We start from the raw sequence: 17166 nt of genomic DNA, 5'->3' as shown, positions 1-17166 counted from the left end.
GAGCGCCCCACAGGAGATAAATATCACGATTGCATTGAATCTGTCATTCAGGATCGGTGGAAACTCGCAGATTGTCTCAGTAGTAGGAGCTGCATCGTACTATGATTGTCGTTTCTCGATTCCAATCGGGTCAGGGGCTGACATGCTTGTGGCGCATTTTAAGATCTACTACTCGGTGCTATGTACCAGTTGCTCGTACCTGACCGTATTCGGGCTTAGTTGTACTGTCCTCCATAACCTGCAATACCAAACGACGCTCATGGACAAAACGTCCAAGCACAGCAGAAGCTATCATTGATGGTCTAACGGTAATTAACTCATAATAGGGGTGTGCCTTGGATATTAAATCATGTGGAGGACACTGTCCCAAGGAGATTGCGCGGGGAAAGATCTCCCACACCTTGACGCTGGTTCGGCCATCCCATGCTGCAATGTCATGTTTGCCCCTGTCAGTGGGCGTCTAGACGATTCGACGGAATATTCCGTCCTCGAATGAAGATTCCACGGCCCTGCTATTAGCCCAGCAGTAGTCGCTGATAGCCTGATAGATAGTACTAGCAGGCAATCACTAGAATGGTACTAGAGATGCAAGAACTTCCGGAGACTCGGCAGTTACACCATGACAGGCACAGTAACGGGCTTGCCTCGCAGTAAATTACGGGGTACTATTACCTACTTCCGAACAGGCCACGTCTCGAGATCGCTCCGGCCCCGGGGTCCCCCTCCGTGTCCACAGGCTGGAATTCCAGAACACCTTAATGTATACACTCCCCCATGATCCAGGTGGGATGGATTACATCCATATCTTCCCGCTTTGCCTCTGCTCGGGGGCTTGCAACCCTGTAGAAGCTGTAGAAGCATCCAATGCATGACGTAATGATGGCCGGTTCCAGACCCCTTGCAGAGGAACCACAAGGCATAGATAACAGAAATAATGTAACCCAAACAATGTCATCCGATTGAATCGAGTTAATAGGCTGTCATTCTAGGACTTCGCTCTTACACTGTGGTACAAACAGTGTGTCTGCTGACACCAAAGCAGGGAAAACCAACGGTCTCGAATCACAGCCAGACTCCTCGGGGTCAGTTCCAACTTCCAAGATCGACTGCCCAGACCATTCGCTCAGAAGAGATTAGAGGGCTTGATACTGCTAGCCGCTTTAGGCATCATCTTTCATATGTAGTCCCCAAGGTAGAGCTGGTGTGTTCTACATGCAGCTTTGACTACATATTCATTTCGCTACCACATATTGAAAAGGATTGGAGGCTCTAGCCAATGCTCATATCATAATATGTTGAACCGCGAGAATTCTATTATCCCTGGGACATAGTGTTTAGTATCCTGGACGGAGTACTCCGTAGATCGTATCTACATATCCAAGTCCCACGATAGGCTGCCATGACTAATGACATGTGCGTCATGAGTTTGCCCGGGCAGATAGTAGTGGAGAACCCGATGATAACGCCAGCCAAGACCATCCCACTTCCCCTCTCCATCGCCCGCAATCCGCATCATCGCAGATTTCTCTGTACAGCCGACTCATTTTTGTATCACAGAACATTAGACATCCCTCGGATAAACTCAAGCGCAAACCACAAATACAAGCGAGCATCCAAAATGGCCCCTAGAAAGATTATTATTGATACCGATCCCGTATGATACATTCCCTGTTCGGTCATTCCATACCAGCTCCGCGAGCTGTTTGCTACAATCTTTGCTGATGCCTAGAAAAGGGCATTGATGACATCCTTGCCATTCTTCTGGCTCTGTCTGCTAAGCCTGAAGAGGTTGAGATTCTACTGATCTCCCTCACCTTCGGTAACATTGAGGTTAAAAGGTGAGTCACCTCTATTCATTGCTCGGTGCAACTACCCCTTCTAACTCGGACAGCTGCCTACGAAATGTCGTATCCATGTTCCATATCCTTGAGCGAGAGATGAAATGGCGCCGAGATCAAGGCCGGCCGGAAGGCTATGGCACTCTCCGCGCTTCTCCCCCAGTCGTTGCCGTAGGAGCAGCGGATCCCTTGGAGGACCAGAAGATGCTGGCTGATTACTTTCGTGGGTTCCGAAGATGATAACCTCGCCTTGAACGATGCATCATACTAACCGTCTGTAGATGGCATGGACGGTCTGGGAGGCATTCATGCCAGTGTACGTGAAGCGCGCTAGCTTTCAACCTACAAGCTTACAAGACTGCTGACGTTTGAATTTCCAGCATCCCCACTTAACCCCTGAAGAGACTTGGGAACATCTCTTCGACCCTTCGGCTGATCCAAACGTGGTTGAGCCTGTCCCAACGGGCGATCCGGCCCATCGCTCATTCATTCCTTCGAAGCGTCCCGCGCACGAGGAGATTCTTCGTATCCTAAGAGAGAATGACCCTGACACCGTCACACTCGTGGCAGTTGGTCCTCTTACTAACCTTGCATTGGCATCTTCTGCTGAGCCGGAGACCTTCCTCCGGGTTAAGGAGGTGGTAGTAATGGGAGGGGCAATTAACCAACCGGGAAATGTGCGCTCCCACTTCACCAGGTCCCGATCGAGTCATAGTATGCTGACTGTTACTAGGTTACTCCAGCTGCAGAATTCAATGCATACGCAGACGCAGTCGCTGCTGCCCGAGTTTATGCCCTCACATCCCCTTCTCCCAAGAGTACACTGCCGCCCGGGACAAGTCTGGCACAGTATCCCCCGAGGCTTAGCAAACAACTCACTCTTCGTATATTTCCCCTGGACATTACCTTAAGGCATAATGTGACGCAGGGTCAGTTCCGGAAGACTATTAAACCGCTCCTGGAGGCCGGATCGCCACTGGCTGAATGGGTCTCTGCTTTCATGGCCCATAGTTTCCGTACGCTGGAGAGATTGCATCCAGGGCATACGGGTGATGTTGCAGAACTTAGTATGCATGACCCGGTGTGTGTCTGGTATGCGATGACCGCCGAACATGACGGCTGGAAACCTTCAGCGACATCACCAGAAGACATTCGCATTGAAACTACTGGGCAGTGGACGCGGGGCCTGTGTGTCGTCGACCGACGAAACCGACACCGTATTGAAGCTGAGGAGGAGAGCCCAACTGATCAAGGTCTATGGCTGAGTCAGTCGGCCGGAAACCGTGTTTGGAGAATGGATAACTCCCCAGTGGAAGACACCTTTGGCGATGTGCTCCTCCAAAAATTGTTCACATGAGGTGGTGCTTCACGAGAGTTGGATATTGTAGTCACAAGTCTGTCTTGACTGGGTGCTATAGTAGATAGGTCTTTTTGCTCGAAACATATATAGAGGCCCGATGGTCATTAAGGAAGTAAATTATCCAGAAAGTAATGGTAGAGTTTATTAAGATCCACGTCGTTTAGGGATAAATGAAGGAAACGAACCTTTAGGGCCGGTGCTCTAATCCATAATTTTCTCGCATGCAGCAAATGAGCGGATCCAGACACCCCAGTGTCTATGATTGATCAAGTGCTTTAGGTGGAGGTCCACATATACTAGCTTCTAGCCGAGAAGAAATAATCGGACAGAAGATTGCTGTCGTGGGTATGGCACTGAGCACTTGTCTTACCTTACAAGGCCTCTTCAAATCATCCAGTGTCGACTTCAAAGTCGAAGGGCAATGGGTGGGGAAACGATAAGCAGGGAGGCAGTGCTGCATACACTGGGTCCAGGATTCCCACCAATATCACCATTTCCAGTACATTTGAATGTACCGAGTCGAGTAGTCCGAAGAATCTACCTACCGTGACGAGCGACAGTCCAGGCATAGACTATGGGTGTATTGCGGGGCATAGACTTGTGCGTAGTGGCTCTGCCCCGCTACGAGGCCTTCCCGCAGGCAGTGGAATGATACCAAACTGATGCCAATAGCCGTTGAGCTGACGTTGGTACATAATTGAGAAGCCAGCGATTGGTGACGATGAAACAGTCGGGGCGTACCTCGGGTATCTGGCTAGGCAGATCGTGACGAGAATGATGCGGAGAGTGCCCAGGCAGAAGAAGAGACCTGCCTGCTCGGGTATGGAGGTGGTACCTAGGAAGGGACTCGCACATGCGACCCATGGCCAGAGGGTCCACTGGTTGGGAAGAGGCCACGCACGTGCTCCGATGCCCCGTCTGGACGAGGACGTCGCCAGCTCTCAAGAATAGGCCGGGGTGAGATCATGACCACTTGAGTTCCGACGCAACTGCTCAGTCTCGCGGCCTGGGATATTAGATGGATCCACTCTGTTTTACGTCTTCGATCCTTGCAGACAGCGATGCTTAGGAGGATTCACAATTTGATCCTGACATTTTCCTCGCCCCGCCTGTCGCTTCGTCTGCTTAGGAGCACGAGCAGGGTTGAAGGACGTGAGGATGCTTCGGGTAGTTATGAGACCGAAGAATCTGGCCGTCACGCCGATTAATATCAATCGAAAAGGATCCGGGGGTCCTTCCGGTGGCGAGACAAGCCTCTGAGTTCTTAGACAGCACCAATTAGCGTCCCATTCGGATGGGCGTGGTCCATTCCGCAATTTTATCTAGGTGGTAGTCCAGCTCAAAGGAATAGGGGATCTGAACCCCATCTTTGGAGGTCAAGGGGGACTGTGTTTGGTAGGTGTCATTCCGGCATCCGAAGGTTGTGGGTTCTTCCGAGTTCGTGAAGAGGGCGCCATCCATAGGTATTATTCTGTAGGCACGTTGTAGTTGTCGTCGTGGGTAATAGGATTTGGGAGCGATGGGGGGGAGAGCGGACTCGAAAGTAAGGGACGTGAGCCGGGAGCTCGTACAACCCATAAGAACACTCACCCGAAGCACGAGCCCCAAAAGCGTCGGCGATTTGGCCCCAGGCAACCGGTCTCGTGCCCCCTCCCGGTGGTGCCGTTGAACCAATGGCGGGCCTGCAAGCTACCGCGTGGGCTTCTCCAAGCACGCGACACTTGAATCGCCCTCCGCTTAGGGAAGGCACTGGACTGCTCGCCGCTGGCCAGTCCCCGGGCCGTCCACGGTCTAGTGTAGCATCATCCCCAGTCCAACCAGACTGCAAGCTTCCCGAAATCCAGAATTCCTTCCACACCCCCCCCCGGTCGATCATCCCGATTAGAATTTGGGAGCAGCCAAGTACACCGTAGAAGAGGTACCTGTTCTTATCGCAATCCCTCCCCCTCCACCAACTTTACTAGTACCCCCGTTGAACAATTGCCTCTTTCAACCGTCCTCTCCTCTCTCATATAAACTTCAGACCTAGGTACCATCCTTTGGCAGACAGCAGTACTTTTTCTATCGTTCAGAATCCCCAACACTTATCACGTCGCTATTTCCCTTCTTTCTTTAAATAACTGTTGCTGCTCTTACCATCCGCTGTCTCTCTCAAGCTCCCCCTCTCGACCTATCCACTTCCTCCTATCCTAATCTCCTTTTTCTTCTACCGCCACGACTGTACGACATTCAACGGGTTGTCATTCAACATAACTCGATCATTGGTCCGGTTTTACTTTCATCGTGGCCATTCGCATTTCTATTAGCCCGTCGGGTGGGAAAATAATTAGGTTGACATCAGACGTTGTTTCACTCCCAGATAGACCATGTCACGCTCTCGCCTGCCACCGACCCCTGCCATGTCGGGGGAGTTCATAGTCAAGGACAATGCATCGGTGGATGTCTCCGACTCGTTCACATTACCTCCAGCGGCCATCAGTCCGTCTAGGATGGAAAGCGCTAGCAGGAGATCATCCGCTTGCTTCCCAGCATCTCCAACATCCCCCGGCCTCGCAGTAAGCATCATGGCGAATCCTCCCCGTCAGGCCGGCATCAAGAGACCCCTCGAGGACTTTAATCTCCCACCACCCCCCACACGCACTCGCAAAATCATTCAGATGAAACCCAAGACTCAACCCCCACCTAAGCCGACCGCAACAGCCAACAAAGCCTCCGCAAAGGATACCAGCAAGACCTCATCTAACAGTGCCACATCTACCAATTCCAAGAAGAAACAGCCCAGCGCAACGAGTGCAGCTAGCCGAAAAATTGCAAGGAAGACTGCTCACAGCTTGATCGAACGGCGGCGGAGGTCAAAGATGAATGAGGAATTCGCTACCCTAAAAGACATGATTCCGGCTTGCAAAGGACAAGACATGCACAAACTCGCGATCTTACAGGTTCGTCAGTCCTTCTCTTCTTGACCATCTTAGTTCTTACTCAAATTGCTAATCATGTTCGATTATCTAGGCAAGCATTGACTATGTCAACTATCTAGAACAGTGTATTCTCGATCTCAAAACCGCCGGCAGTCGACACACACAGGCCTCTCCACCAATGCCCCCCGCTCCTCCTTCGCCAACATCTCCTGAAGCTCTGGCAGAAGAATCGGGTCTTTCATCCTCGCCATCCGTGTCCCCACAACTACCTCCAACCGACGCCACTACCGATGCAGTTTCACCTCTTTTCTCGCCTCGAAGTCGTGGTCCTACAGGGACAGTGACTGACTTTGCATCATCATTCACGCCGAGCCCTGCACTAGGTCCCACCCACCCACCTCAAGGTACAACGCGCTCTGGGCATAGTTCATGGGCTATGTCTTCCTCCAGCACCTCCCCAGTGGTCCAACCCCGGTACTCCATCGCATCTTCAGCCGATGTTGACCATGAAGCATCCGCTGCCCTGCTTATGCTGAATCGAGACTGCTGGGGATCCGTAGGCTCGGTTCATGACGTGCCCGCCAATTCCCTTCCCCGGTCGCGGGAGCTTGGAACCCCCCACATCCAGGACCCACAAAGGAAGATCGGGATGAGTGTTAAGGATCTGCTTATCTCTTAGTCTTAGTGGATCTCACCCTCTCCATGGTCGGGTTGTCGTTCTTTGTTTCTTCACAAGTTTTCATGAGGTCCCGGTAGCGAGTCATGGGTATAAATTGGCGCGCAGTGTATTTATCACAAGGATGGGGAACGAACGGTTGGGCCGGCGCTCTTGCTTTGTCTTCAGGTATATGTCTCAGGTATGCAGGCTGGTCCAATGCAAGTAACGGTTGTGTTTCAAATACGGCTCTTGCGAGGTGCTCTAACTTGTAAAATGATCCGACTGTCTAGCGGCACGTCCTGATAAGGTTTAATAAACTCCCTAATAATAGTCTTCTGCTTACGACAATTACAGCGATATCCATGGTCACGACAGGAGTGAAGCCAAGTCCAGCCAAGCAACCAGGTCGTACCTTTTCGGTCGGGCTATTCCCACGGTAGGTAAGCCGTACAACCAACCCGATAATTCCCAGGGTCTGGAAGAATGTGACAGCCCGGCAACAATCACTTGACTACCTGCGGCCTCCGATTTGAGAGGAGGTAAACCAGTCAGAAAACTTGCCGGACTTCCGATATCCAGCAGGGATCGGGGTGTGTCTAGATGCGGCTGTTGGTCCCTTACCCCGCACTTGATCGGGCTTCTTTGGCCCTTCCACACAGATTCCAGGGCCCTCCGCCCTCCGTGGGTTGTTGCTACCTGAAGATTTCGTAAGCGAGTGGGATACAGCGGACGCCTTGTGGCAGAAGCCATCGGGAGAGAATGGAGTTGTGGGCGACAAATGTTTGCTTTTGTCCTTGGCTGGAGTACATCACCATTCACTGTGGTGTTTCAGTGACAACTTCCATTTGATCGGCTCAGAATACCCCGCGGGATCCCAAGATGCTCGTGGTGTCTTCTAATGACAGGGAAACCCCATTCCGCATTTTGGTAGGGGGTACTCCGTAAGAGGTACCTCTACCTAGATTGTATTTCAACCATACTTCTTCGCCAAGCCCCAGACATGCATGAATCCTTCAGGATCCCTGGCGCAGAGGAAGGGTTGGCTCGAGTCCGAACAGGCAATCCCCGTCCCGACTGAAGGCAACTAAACTAGCTAAGCATTCAATGACAGCAGAGTCTGTGCATGGTACTAAAGTGCAGCTCATGGAACTGAAAAGAATGGTGGCTATTATAGTTTGGTATCTTGCGGGTCCATGATCCCTTCGATCTCAACACATAATACTCGCACTGCATTGATTGCCAAGGCAAAATGAAGCTACCTTAAGCCTTGGCTCTGTAAACGACAGTCTTGATTAAGAGACGATGTGGGATAAGATCTACAAGTGGGCAGTAGATCCACTAGCGTAGGGTCTGCTTCAAACTTTGGAAATGAACTAGCCAAGTCACCAATGACGTTGTCCTGTAAACTTTGATTGAATTTTTCTTTCTTCCTTTCTTTCTGCAGCTGCTTGCATGTCAAGGGGGGATTGTATCACGACAGTTCATTTACAATCCGACTGGCATGCAGATCAGTGCTGTGACACTTGCGGAATTCTTGGGACCCCCATGTCGTCAAAACCCTCCTTCACGTCCAGACAGGCTCAGGCTAGCGTGGGTTTATGTTGGTTAGTGCCCCCGCACTGCCCTTCCGCGCTATCCATGTCTGTCCCGGTGACCCTTTCCCGTGGGCCTCCGTGAAGTACATTGTAATTCGTAGTAGATAGAGAAGTCACTCAGCTATATATTCCCTCTATGCCACAACCGTGGTGCCCCCCACCCTCACCTCTCCCACGTACCACCCTTCGGTCTATGGCCTCAACAGAATCACCCCTCGGCACGTGTGAGACTTCAAAATGTCCAACAGATTCCGTTCCCAGCAACGCAAGAAGAACGCTCGGTCTATCGCCTCCGAGGACCCCTGGAAGGTGGACACCCCCTTCGGACCACCCCAAATCCCACATTTCCCAGGCCGAGGAATACGACGCATTCGAAATACGCTTCAGAAACTATCGTCCTCTGCGCGTGCTGAGAAAGAACTCCTTAAGCAAAAGAATCGCTTGAAGGTTCCCTTGACTGAGAGAAATGTCGATGCTCTTGTCACGGAGCAGCGGTTCACCGACGCTTGCTATCCTGGTAATCATAGCAGAGAGCTGCAGATCTCTGCATGGCTTGAGCGACTATCCTAGTGATACGCACCATCCTTACATCACCCCGCGGGGAATATCCTCCAAGACCGACTTTCCTTCGCCCATCCCATCCTCGAACCAAGACGCTCGGCAACAATTTTGAGGAGAAATAAGGGTCGAAGATCGGCAGTTTTCGTCTACGTCTCAGTGCGCTGGCCGACCAGACCATCTTATCAAGGATATACAAACCGGTGTCGTTTACTTGTCGTGGGGTCTTTTCTTGGCATTAACGTCATGCACTGCACTCTGCCGCCAAGTATGCAGGTGTCGACGCCAGACGCGAGGCGCTGTCTTCCTGGGAATCACATCCAATTCTACCCGTGTCATGAGCCTTAAAATGAAAGCGCTTTCCAATAAATAACGCCCGGGTGGTCTAGTGGTATGATTCTCGCTTAGGGATGGCAACTCGCCTGCAAACCCAAGCATATCTGCGAGAGGTCCCGCGTTCGATCCGCGGCTCGGGCCGCTTCATTTTTTGCATTCTTTCTATTTCCTCGTCATCCATTGATCTATCTATCCTATCCGAAGGTTTTTTCTTCTTCCCTTCTCCCTCTCTGACGATATTTTTATGATGATGGTTGAGATGTCTATCCTTGTTATCTGATCTTTGAAGGATCCTCAACATCCCACTCACGAACACTTACGATCACTCGATATCCAATATTTCATATGTACTGAGAGGTTGGTTGGATGTTTTTGGCCGTTAGCTGGTTCTGTTTTGCAAGGTACCTGGGGCCATTCTAGGTTTAGAGGGGGTTGGTTCTGTCTAGATTTCTATCGACTGGTTGTTATATGAGATAATTGAACCAATTATATGATCTGTTGTTGTTGTCAGTTTCTTGCCTGATGTGGAATACCTGACAGTAGCTTCAATATGCGCTCGGTTGGCACTCCGAAATATATTGGTTTGTTGCCACCAATGTTTGATTACCAGCCACTACCACACCGCCAACAATCGATGCAGTCAGCAACTGCAGTTGTGACTGCCTCCATGCCCCTGCATCACCAACCAAGGCTAGTGACAGGGGTTCCTTAGCGGCGCGGTGATGAGGGGTAATTCCAGCTGAGGGGAACATCTCTCTGCCAACCGCCCACATCAACAACCGCCTCACCCACCATCTATCATCCCCAGCCTTCGTTGGACCAAGGCAAGTATATATAATGGTCCAGCCAAAGAAGGTTGCCATCATCGGTTAGTGACCCAAACTTCATGACGACCCAATTCGTGGCAACTATCTAACAGAGACCCGCAGGCGCCGGCCCATCGGGACTAGTGACAGCCAAAACGCTCCTCCACAGCTTCCCCGATGGAACATTCATTCCTAGTGTATTCGAGAAGAATTACGGAATCGGTGGACTTTGGCCCATCGGGGTCAATCATGGAGCAGAGCCACGGATCAACCCATGGGCACGAACGAATCTAAGTCGGTTCACGGTGGCCTTCTCCGACCTTTCCTGGGAGTCTGTTATGGGCGATGAGGAGCTGTCCATGTTCCCGCAGGCGAGACAGGTGGGCAAGTACCTGGAGAAGTACGCAGATCTATATATACCCAAGGGGGTTTTGAGGCTGGGGAAGGAAGTCGTGCGTACAGTTCGCGAAACGGATGGGTTAAGAGCTAGATGGACGGTACAATGGACTTCAAGAAGGTATGTATGTGTTTATTCATCATGGGACATGGGCTAAATTGGACTGTAGCATAGACAGTAGTGGTATGATATATGAGAGTTCTGAAATAGAATCAGAACAGTTCGACTACCTTGTCGTCACTTCTGGATATTTCGGGAAAGCACACTTTCCGGATATACCTGGCCTCGCTAGTGTTGCTGATAAGGTCGTTCACAGCTCCGAAGTGCAGACCACTGATGGTGTCTATAAGCTGCTTGAGAGAACCGGTGCCTCGGGGGGTAAGCTGGTGGTCATCGGAGGCAGTATGTCAGGAGTCGAAGCTGCTTCTACAGTGGCTCTCAACCTATCTTCGATGGACTTCGTTCCACCCGTGACTCGATCCGGCAGAAACTACGAAGTGCACCACATTTCTTCAAGGCCCTTCTGGACGGTACCTACTTACCTCCCTCACAAAGGCTTCCAGGATCCCACAGAGGCACAAGACACACAATTCCTCCCCCTTGACCTCGTCTTCTACGACCTAGCCCGGCGTCCTCCCGGCCCAGTTGAATACGGTCTCGGACCGCTCTCCACGCAACAGATACGCAAAACAAACGCATACTTCCACTCCATCCTCGGAGACGACTACGCGAAGATCGGCAGTTTTGGGATCAACAACAACGAGAACCAAGATCCACAGCCATCCTGGATAGCCATAGGAGACGACTACGCCGAACACGTCCGCTCCGGCTTCATAAAAGTCACCATCGGCCGAGTTTCCAGCATCGACAGCACATCAACTCTCACCGTCACTCTCCCCAACGGCGAACACCAGACCATATCCAACATCACCGCCATAATAACCGCCACCGGCTACACCCCCTTCTCCTCCCTCAGCTTCCTCCCACCATCCATCCTCTCCACCCTCGAATACTCGACCAAAGACCCCTTCCTCCCCCTCATCCTCGACGAAAAAGGCACCTCACACGCCGAAGTCCCCGACCTCGGCTTCGTCGGCTTCTACCGCGGACCCTACTGGGGCGTGATGGAAATGCAAGCCCGAAGCCTAGCAAGCACATGGGCCAAAGACCCATCCTTCACCGGCCCCTACTTCTCCAACGATCAACTCCTCCAAAGGTCCCACGAGAGAAGCCTCCTCCGTTCCCTCCGAACCAACAACCCCGGCCTCGGCCGCAGCCAATTCCCCATGGGCGACTACGTAGGCCTCATGGAATCCCTCGCCAGGGAGCTCAACATCCCTCGTTCCCCAATATCATCAACCGACCACCACCTCAACCCCAACTCAAGTCCCGGCCCCGTAATCCCCTCCCGCTACATCCCAACCCCCTTCTCACCCCCAGACCCCTCAGACCGCCTCTCCCTCTCCACCCTCATCAACCGCCAAAGCACCTCCACCATCAAAACCCTCCAAAACACCATCCTCCCCACCCCCAACAACCTCAACCTAGGCATGAGCACAGCCATCTTCCGATCCCTCCACGGAACCTGGACCTTCACCCGAACAATCCACACCACTACCACCTCCCCCTCCCCCTCCCCCTCCCCTTACCACCAACCCCCCACCCCAAACAAACCCACTCCCAAACAACAACAACAACAACAACAACAACCGGCCACGCAACCTTCCACCCGCGGCACCCATCCACCCCGTTCTACGAAAAAGAATACGTGTACGAAGAAACCCACTCCGCAACAAGCACAAGCAAAAGCACAAGTACAAGGAGCAGATCCATCTACCGTCTCGTGGAAGGCACCTGGTCAAAGAAAAACGGAAATTTCCTTGTTTGGGATGTGGATAGTGATCCTTTTCATGCGGGGATGTTCTCGCATGGAGTGATTTTCGGGTTGGCGAGCGAGGGCGAGGAGAGGGGGAGGTATGTGGTTCGTGCGAGACAGGGGGGGCTTCATGTTCAGAGGGAGAAGGAGAGGGATCCGAAGTATGATTATGTTTTTTATCTGGATGGGGTGTCGATTGTTGGGTGGGAGTGTGTGCTTAGGGAGAGGGTTGTCGGGGGTGGGGGAGAGTTGGTGGTTAGGACGGTGTATGTGCGGTGATGATATTGATTGGTATTTAGTACATATAGTAGGTGTTCTAGGAGTTTGTACAAGGGAGAGTTGGTCAGTATATAGTACCAGCAGCGCAAATCCAAAATTGATTGATTATTCACGTAGTCCGCCAATGCCATCCGTAATAGTTTTAAACTGGAAGACAAAAGTTTATTCATTCAACGCCGTGCATCCTCAACAGTAACCGCATTCGGCTTCTCAATCCCCGAATCCTGCTGCATCATGTGCATTTGCTTCTCAGAAGAAATGAGATCCTCACCCTGCGTGACGTGATTCGCACCACCGAAGAGAGCATCGATCTCCTCGAGCGGCACTTGCTTAGTCTCAGGGATGAAGAAGTACACGAACAGGGCGAGAAGGAAGCAAATGCCCGCGAACATGTAAAAGGCATAAAAGCCGCAGTTGTTGATGAAGGTGGGGAAGAATTGTTGGACGATGGCGTTGGCGACGTTTTGGGTCTGGGAGGCCATTCCCACTGCCTGGGCGCGGACGTTCATTGAGAAAACTTCCGAGGTCCAAATCCAGATGGTGGCGCCCCAGGAGGGTTTGTCTAAGGTATATCGGTTAGTCGTGATTTTCAGGGGGGTAGTAGGGAGACATACAGAAGAAGATGAAGAGGAAGAATAAAAATACGATTGATATGCCGACGGGTTCGGTCTTTGCTCCCCCTGGTGAGGGTGTTTCGGTCTCTACAGCTGCAACGATGATCATGCAGATGCCCATGCCGATGCCACCGACAATGAGAAGGAACTTGCGTCCGAAGCGATCGATGATCCAGACGGCATTCAGAGTGAAGAGAATACCAAATGTGGCGTTGAGAGCATTGATGAGTGCGATTTGACTGGCGCTTTTGAAAACCTTCTCGTAGATCTTCGTGGAGTAGGTGTTCAGTGTACCCTGTCCACTGACTTGCTGGCCGGCGTTGATGACCAGAGCCAAGGCCATGCGCTTGCGGAGGGACTTGTCCTTCCAGACAGCGGCGTAACTGCCGGAGATGGCTTCCTTCTCATACTCGATGGCCTCGCGGATTCGGAGTAGCTCGTCTTCAACCTCATCATCGGTCTCTCGGACTCTGTGGAGAGCCGCGCGGGCCTTTTCGACGTTATTGCCGCGTTGGATGTACCTTGGACTGTTATTATACCGTAGGCTATTTCTGATGCAGGGTTTAGCTTACCATCTGGGCGAGCCGGGGATAGTAGGCAAGATAGCGAGAATGATCACCGGGACCAGGAGCTGGAAGATGACAACTAACTTCCAGTCCCATTCTCCCAGGTGCTTTGAGTGTTCCGTGCATCCATAATTCACCCAGAAGCAGATAAAGGAACCCACAGAGTAGAACATTTGCCACATGGTCATGATCTTTCCGCGGATCTCGGGGGGTGCTAGTTCACCGATGTAGATGGGACCCGCAGCTGTGTGTTATGAAGTGTCAGCGAGGGCTTTCCGATCTGTGCCAATGGATAATCCAACTTACTCAGTGCAATACCCTGGCCAATACCAATGATGCATCTCCCAGCAAGGAAACATGCAATGTCACCCCGAGGCGCCCAGCACTGCATGAATGTGGCCGCAATGACCAAGACACACCCGGTTGCCATTCCGATTTTGCGACCCAGGAAGTCGGCAATGGGGCCGCCCAAGAAGAAACCGCCAACGATTGCACCCACAGTATAGGCCGTGTTCACACCTCCGATCATGTTCTCTCCCGGGTTATTGAAGTAGGCAACCCAGTTCTTCGAGCCTTGGACAGAGTTATAGACGGATGCATCGTAGCCATATAGGACCATGCATGCTGCTGCGACGAGGGAGATGAACCTAAACATACTTTAGTTTACGACTAGTCAAATAATGAAAATGGGTGTGAGTACCAGTTGTACGCTCTTTTTGAGCGGAATAAATTGAATCCCATCATGGCGGCAGTAAAGACTGCGTGATGAGATAAGTGCGCCTCAGTAGCAGATCGATATGCCTTCTAGATGCTCAATGGACCTGGCAGCTGCTTAGGCCAGTCAATAAAGACTGCTCGAAAGACCAGCAATGGTGTGTACCGGGGAAAAAGTGAGAGACAGGTGCGTACTACGGCTCTGGGTATATATATCCCAGCCTGCGGAGGTGCACCGACCATGCAGCTAGATAAGCTACCATGCCGCGTGCCAGCAGCCAGGTGGCAAGCACCATATCAAGCCATAAGGCGCTATAGCACTGGATCCAGGATTCGGGTGGACGCTAACGCAGAGACATTCCTGGGGAGCTGGGCTCCCCAGGGCCCTAGCATCCCTCCCCAATCAAGCGGTGGGTAGGGCACAACATTCGACCATTCGACTCCAGGATTTTGTCGGTGGCGGGGTATCTGGGAGTGGGCCAAACTGGGGAGCTGCTAGTGCTGAGTGCTTCCCCCAGATGGGGCCATTGTTGGGGTGGTCGTAATGTGGAGAAATCCGGGGTTGAGATTCGAGGAAATTCTGAGCCAGGCGCGGCAGAGATCGAGGGGGCTTTCCACGAATCAGCGGCAAGATGACTGGTAAGGGGGTCAAAGAGGGTCCACCAATGGAAGAAACCAAGGGGATTGATAGGACCAGTGCTTGAAGTGTCACATGGAAGTCAGTGGGAATAAGAAAAAGGCGGAGGAGTGGAGAGGGGGGAAAGGAAAGGAAAATGGAGATGGCTGGCCTCGATGGCAACGGGCTGGGTCACGAGACAGGGCCCTGATCCCCCCTGAAATTAATTCCCCCAACTCATCCCCAGCCAGGTCTCGTATTCCTGTCAGTCTTTCTTCCATCCGCCCGTTTTTGATTCATGGCCCTTCTAGTCCACCCCGTATCCCACGGCCGTGGCAGACATGACATACCAGAGAAACACCGAGCTTTGAATAATCAATGGCCCACGAGGCGATAAACCTCCCGGGATACAAGCAGATGAAGCTGGGCTAAGCGCAAGTGCCACCGGTACTTTTGAACGACAACTAGCGCCCTTTGGCTGTTGGAGGTGGACTCGAGTCGTGGCCATCCCGAGGCAGGCGCCATGCTCCTGCGTAGGGCTACACCAGCCATCAATGCGTAATACACCCCTTGCGACTGCACTGGTACTCATATGGTCTCATACTGAATAGTACATACATTTGTTTGTTAACACTTTGAATCGCAAAAGTCACATAAACCGGTTGTCCACTAGCCTCAGTCAAAATAGCCCTGCTGAGGTGTAGGCCTTAAGTAAGTCCTGTTGTCCTCCATCACATTACCCCCCGACCCCGCATTTCTATTGGAATGAGAATTTGTGCGAGATCGCGAGCCCGTGGCATGTCTTCGTAAGCTGGCATTATGAGCTCGTGGGAGTACCGGTATCCTAGTACCCGATTCTGGCTCATTCCGATATCCCTCAAATGATTCCAGGTCGAAGATGTCCTGGACCCTCCTGCGAGCATCTCTTGCAAAAGGTCCGAATCGCCTGAATCTCTGCTGTATAACTGTATCAGTGACTGTAGGGGTTTCGGCATTGTCAGCAGTGCCATTGGGTGCCTGTCGCGGTTCCCGCCACGCTTTGGGGACCCCGGGAATCAAAGATGCCATTGCATCGATACCACGCGTAGACGAAAGCCCGGGTTTCGTGGTAGTGTTTCCCGGTAGTTGACTGCGGCGGCATATGCTCTGAAGGATTTGATAGCGCATTCGAAGCCGTCTGTATATTTCACGCAGCAGGAATAGAAGTGTAGCCCCAATTATCGATGCGCCCAAAAGTGCGCATGACTTGTAAAATACGTCGAGCTCTCTATACTTCTGCTGTTGACAATAGTCCTGTACAAGCGCCATGTGCTTTCGTGGGTAGCACATAATACATTGGTCCTTTCTAGTTGTTGGGATATGACTCGAGACGCATATCTTCTCCCAATCATTCCCCTCGCAGATGTTATCTTCACAGGTAGGCCCAAGGCTGTACATGTCCCGTTGGATAGGTGGTTGTTTCTTACTCAGGACAGAAGAAAACGGAGCGCTGGTCTCATTCTCGTTCCTCTTGAGTCGAGTCATGCCATGCTCCATCTTTCCAATGATATATTTCAATATACCATGGTATCCTTGCGTCGGAGAATCCGCTTGCGGGACCTTCTCAGCTTCGGCCTTATCAGCCTCGTTTTGTGATCTCCTCTGCCACAGTCTTCTCTTTGCGCGGTATACTTGGAGGGCAGCTTTCTCGAGTTGAGGAGGCACTAGAAGGCGGGCATCGGCCATCGGATCATAGATGACTTTCTCTGGACTTTCGAAAATGAACTGTTCCATCACAGTCTCGCATTGACGCAGATATATTGGCCGTTCCCCCACATTTGAGATCATTAAGCTGAGCCTGAAAGTCGCCTTGGCTGCATTTGCACCATGAGCATGATCGATGATATTCTCTCTCTCTGTGTCGGCCCCTTGTATTGCTCTTAAGCTCACAGGGCAAGACAAGGATATTGCACAGCCGGGTCCGTCCCGACCGTGAATCGGCGCTATTGTGACGTATTCTGAACTACCAGTCAAGGAACTGGAGCATGAAGCTAGA

At 51.8% G+C, this 17166-nt stretch overlaps 6 protein-coding genes and 1 non-coding gene across 7 annotated transcripts; 5 read left to right on the top strand and 2 right to left on the bottom strand.

Moving 5' to 3' along the window:
* Positions 1 to 1618: 1618 nt before the first annotated feature.
* On the top strand, positions 1619 to 3195 carry BO94DRAFT_475447 (putative nucleoside hydrolase; the record flags this gene model as incomplete). The annotated part of the gene is made up of 6 exons (XM_025608568.1): positions 1619 to 1654; positions 1735 to 1838; positions 1892 to 2061; positions 2120 to 2154; positions 2219 to 2515; positions 2572 to 3195. The coding sequence occupies 6 exons, from the start codon at positions 1619 to 1621 to the stop codon at positions 3193 to 3195; spliced, it is 1266 nt and encodes a 421-aa protein (XP_025463451.1).
* A 2369-nt stretch (positions 3196 to 5564) lies between these two features.
* BO94DRAFT_475457 (basic helix-loop-helix domain-containing protein) lies at positions 5565 to 6795 on the top strand (the record flags this gene model as incomplete). The annotated part of the gene is made up of 2 exons (XM_025608569.1): positions 5565 to 6137; positions 6208 to 6795. 2 exons carry the CDS (start codon positions 5565 to 5567, stop codon positions 6793 to 6795), a joined length of 1161 nt encoding a protein of 386 aa, XP_025463450.1.
* A 1337-nt stretch (positions 6796 to 8132) lies between these two features.
* BO94DRAFT_242860 (uncharacterized protein) lies at positions 8133 to 9126 on the top strand. Its single transcript, XM_025606383.1, has one exon. The coding sequence runs from the start codon at positions 8607 to 8609 to the stop codon at positions 8937 to 8939; it is 333 nt and encodes a 110-aa protein (XP_025463449.1). The 5' UTR covers positions 8133 to 8606; the 3' UTR covers positions 8940 to 9126.
* A 175-nt stretch (positions 9127 to 9301) lies between these two features.
* BO94DRAFT_t272 lies at positions 9302 to 9404 on the top strand. Its single transcript has one exon. It is a non-coding gene; the product is annotated as a tRNA-Pro (tRNA).
* A 629-nt stretch (positions 9405 to 10033) lies between these two features.
* BO94DRAFT_568983 (uncharacterized protein) lies at positions 10034 to 12679 on the top strand. The gene is made up of 5 exons (XM_025614709.1): positions 10034 to 10131; positions 10193 to 10586; positions 10636 to 10844; positions 10866 to 12234; positions 12264 to 12679. The coding sequence occupies exons 1-5, from the start codon at positions 10101 to 10103 to the stop codon at positions 12619 to 12621; spliced, it is 2361 nt and encodes a 786-aa protein (XP_025463448.1). The 5' UTR covers positions 10034 to 10100; the 3' UTR covers positions 12622 to 12679.
* Positions 12680 to 12791: 112 nt separating this feature from the next.
* On the bottom strand, positions 12792 to 14542 carry BO94DRAFT_475312 (putative MFS sugar transporter; the record flags this gene model as incomplete). Its single annotated transcript, XM_025608557.1, has 5 exons — positions 12792 to 13183; positions 13236 to 13756; positions 13808 to 14045; positions 14108 to 14448; positions 14502 to 14542. 5 exons carry the CDS (start codon positions 14540 to 14542, stop codon positions 12792 to 12794), a joined length of 1533 nt encoding a protein of 510 aa, XP_025463447.1.
* Positions 14543 to 15744: 1202 nt separating this feature from the next.
* Positions 15745 to 16936, bottom strand: BO94DRAFT_539071 (uncharacterized protein). The gene has a single exon (XM_025612621.1). It carries the CDS (start codon positions 16902 to 16904, stop codon positions 15807 to 15809), a length of 1098 nt encoding a protein of 365 aa, XP_025463446.1. The 5' UTR covers positions 16905 to 16936; the 3' UTR covers positions 15745 to 15806.
* Between the last annotated feature and the right edge of the window lie 230 nt (positions 16937 to 17166).

Source organism: Aspergillus sclerotioniger, assembly GCF_003184525.1.
Source record: "Aspergillus sclerotioniger CBS 115572 chromosome Unknown BO94scaffold_32, whole genome shotgun sequence".
NCBI classification, from domain to species: Eukaryota; Fungi; Ascomycota; class Eurotiomycetes; order Eurotiales; family Aspergillaceae; genus Aspergillus; species Aspergillus sclerotioniger.
The sequence above is the reverse complement of the archived record's forward strand: the minus strand, read 5'-3'. Positions and strand labels throughout refer to the sequence as shown.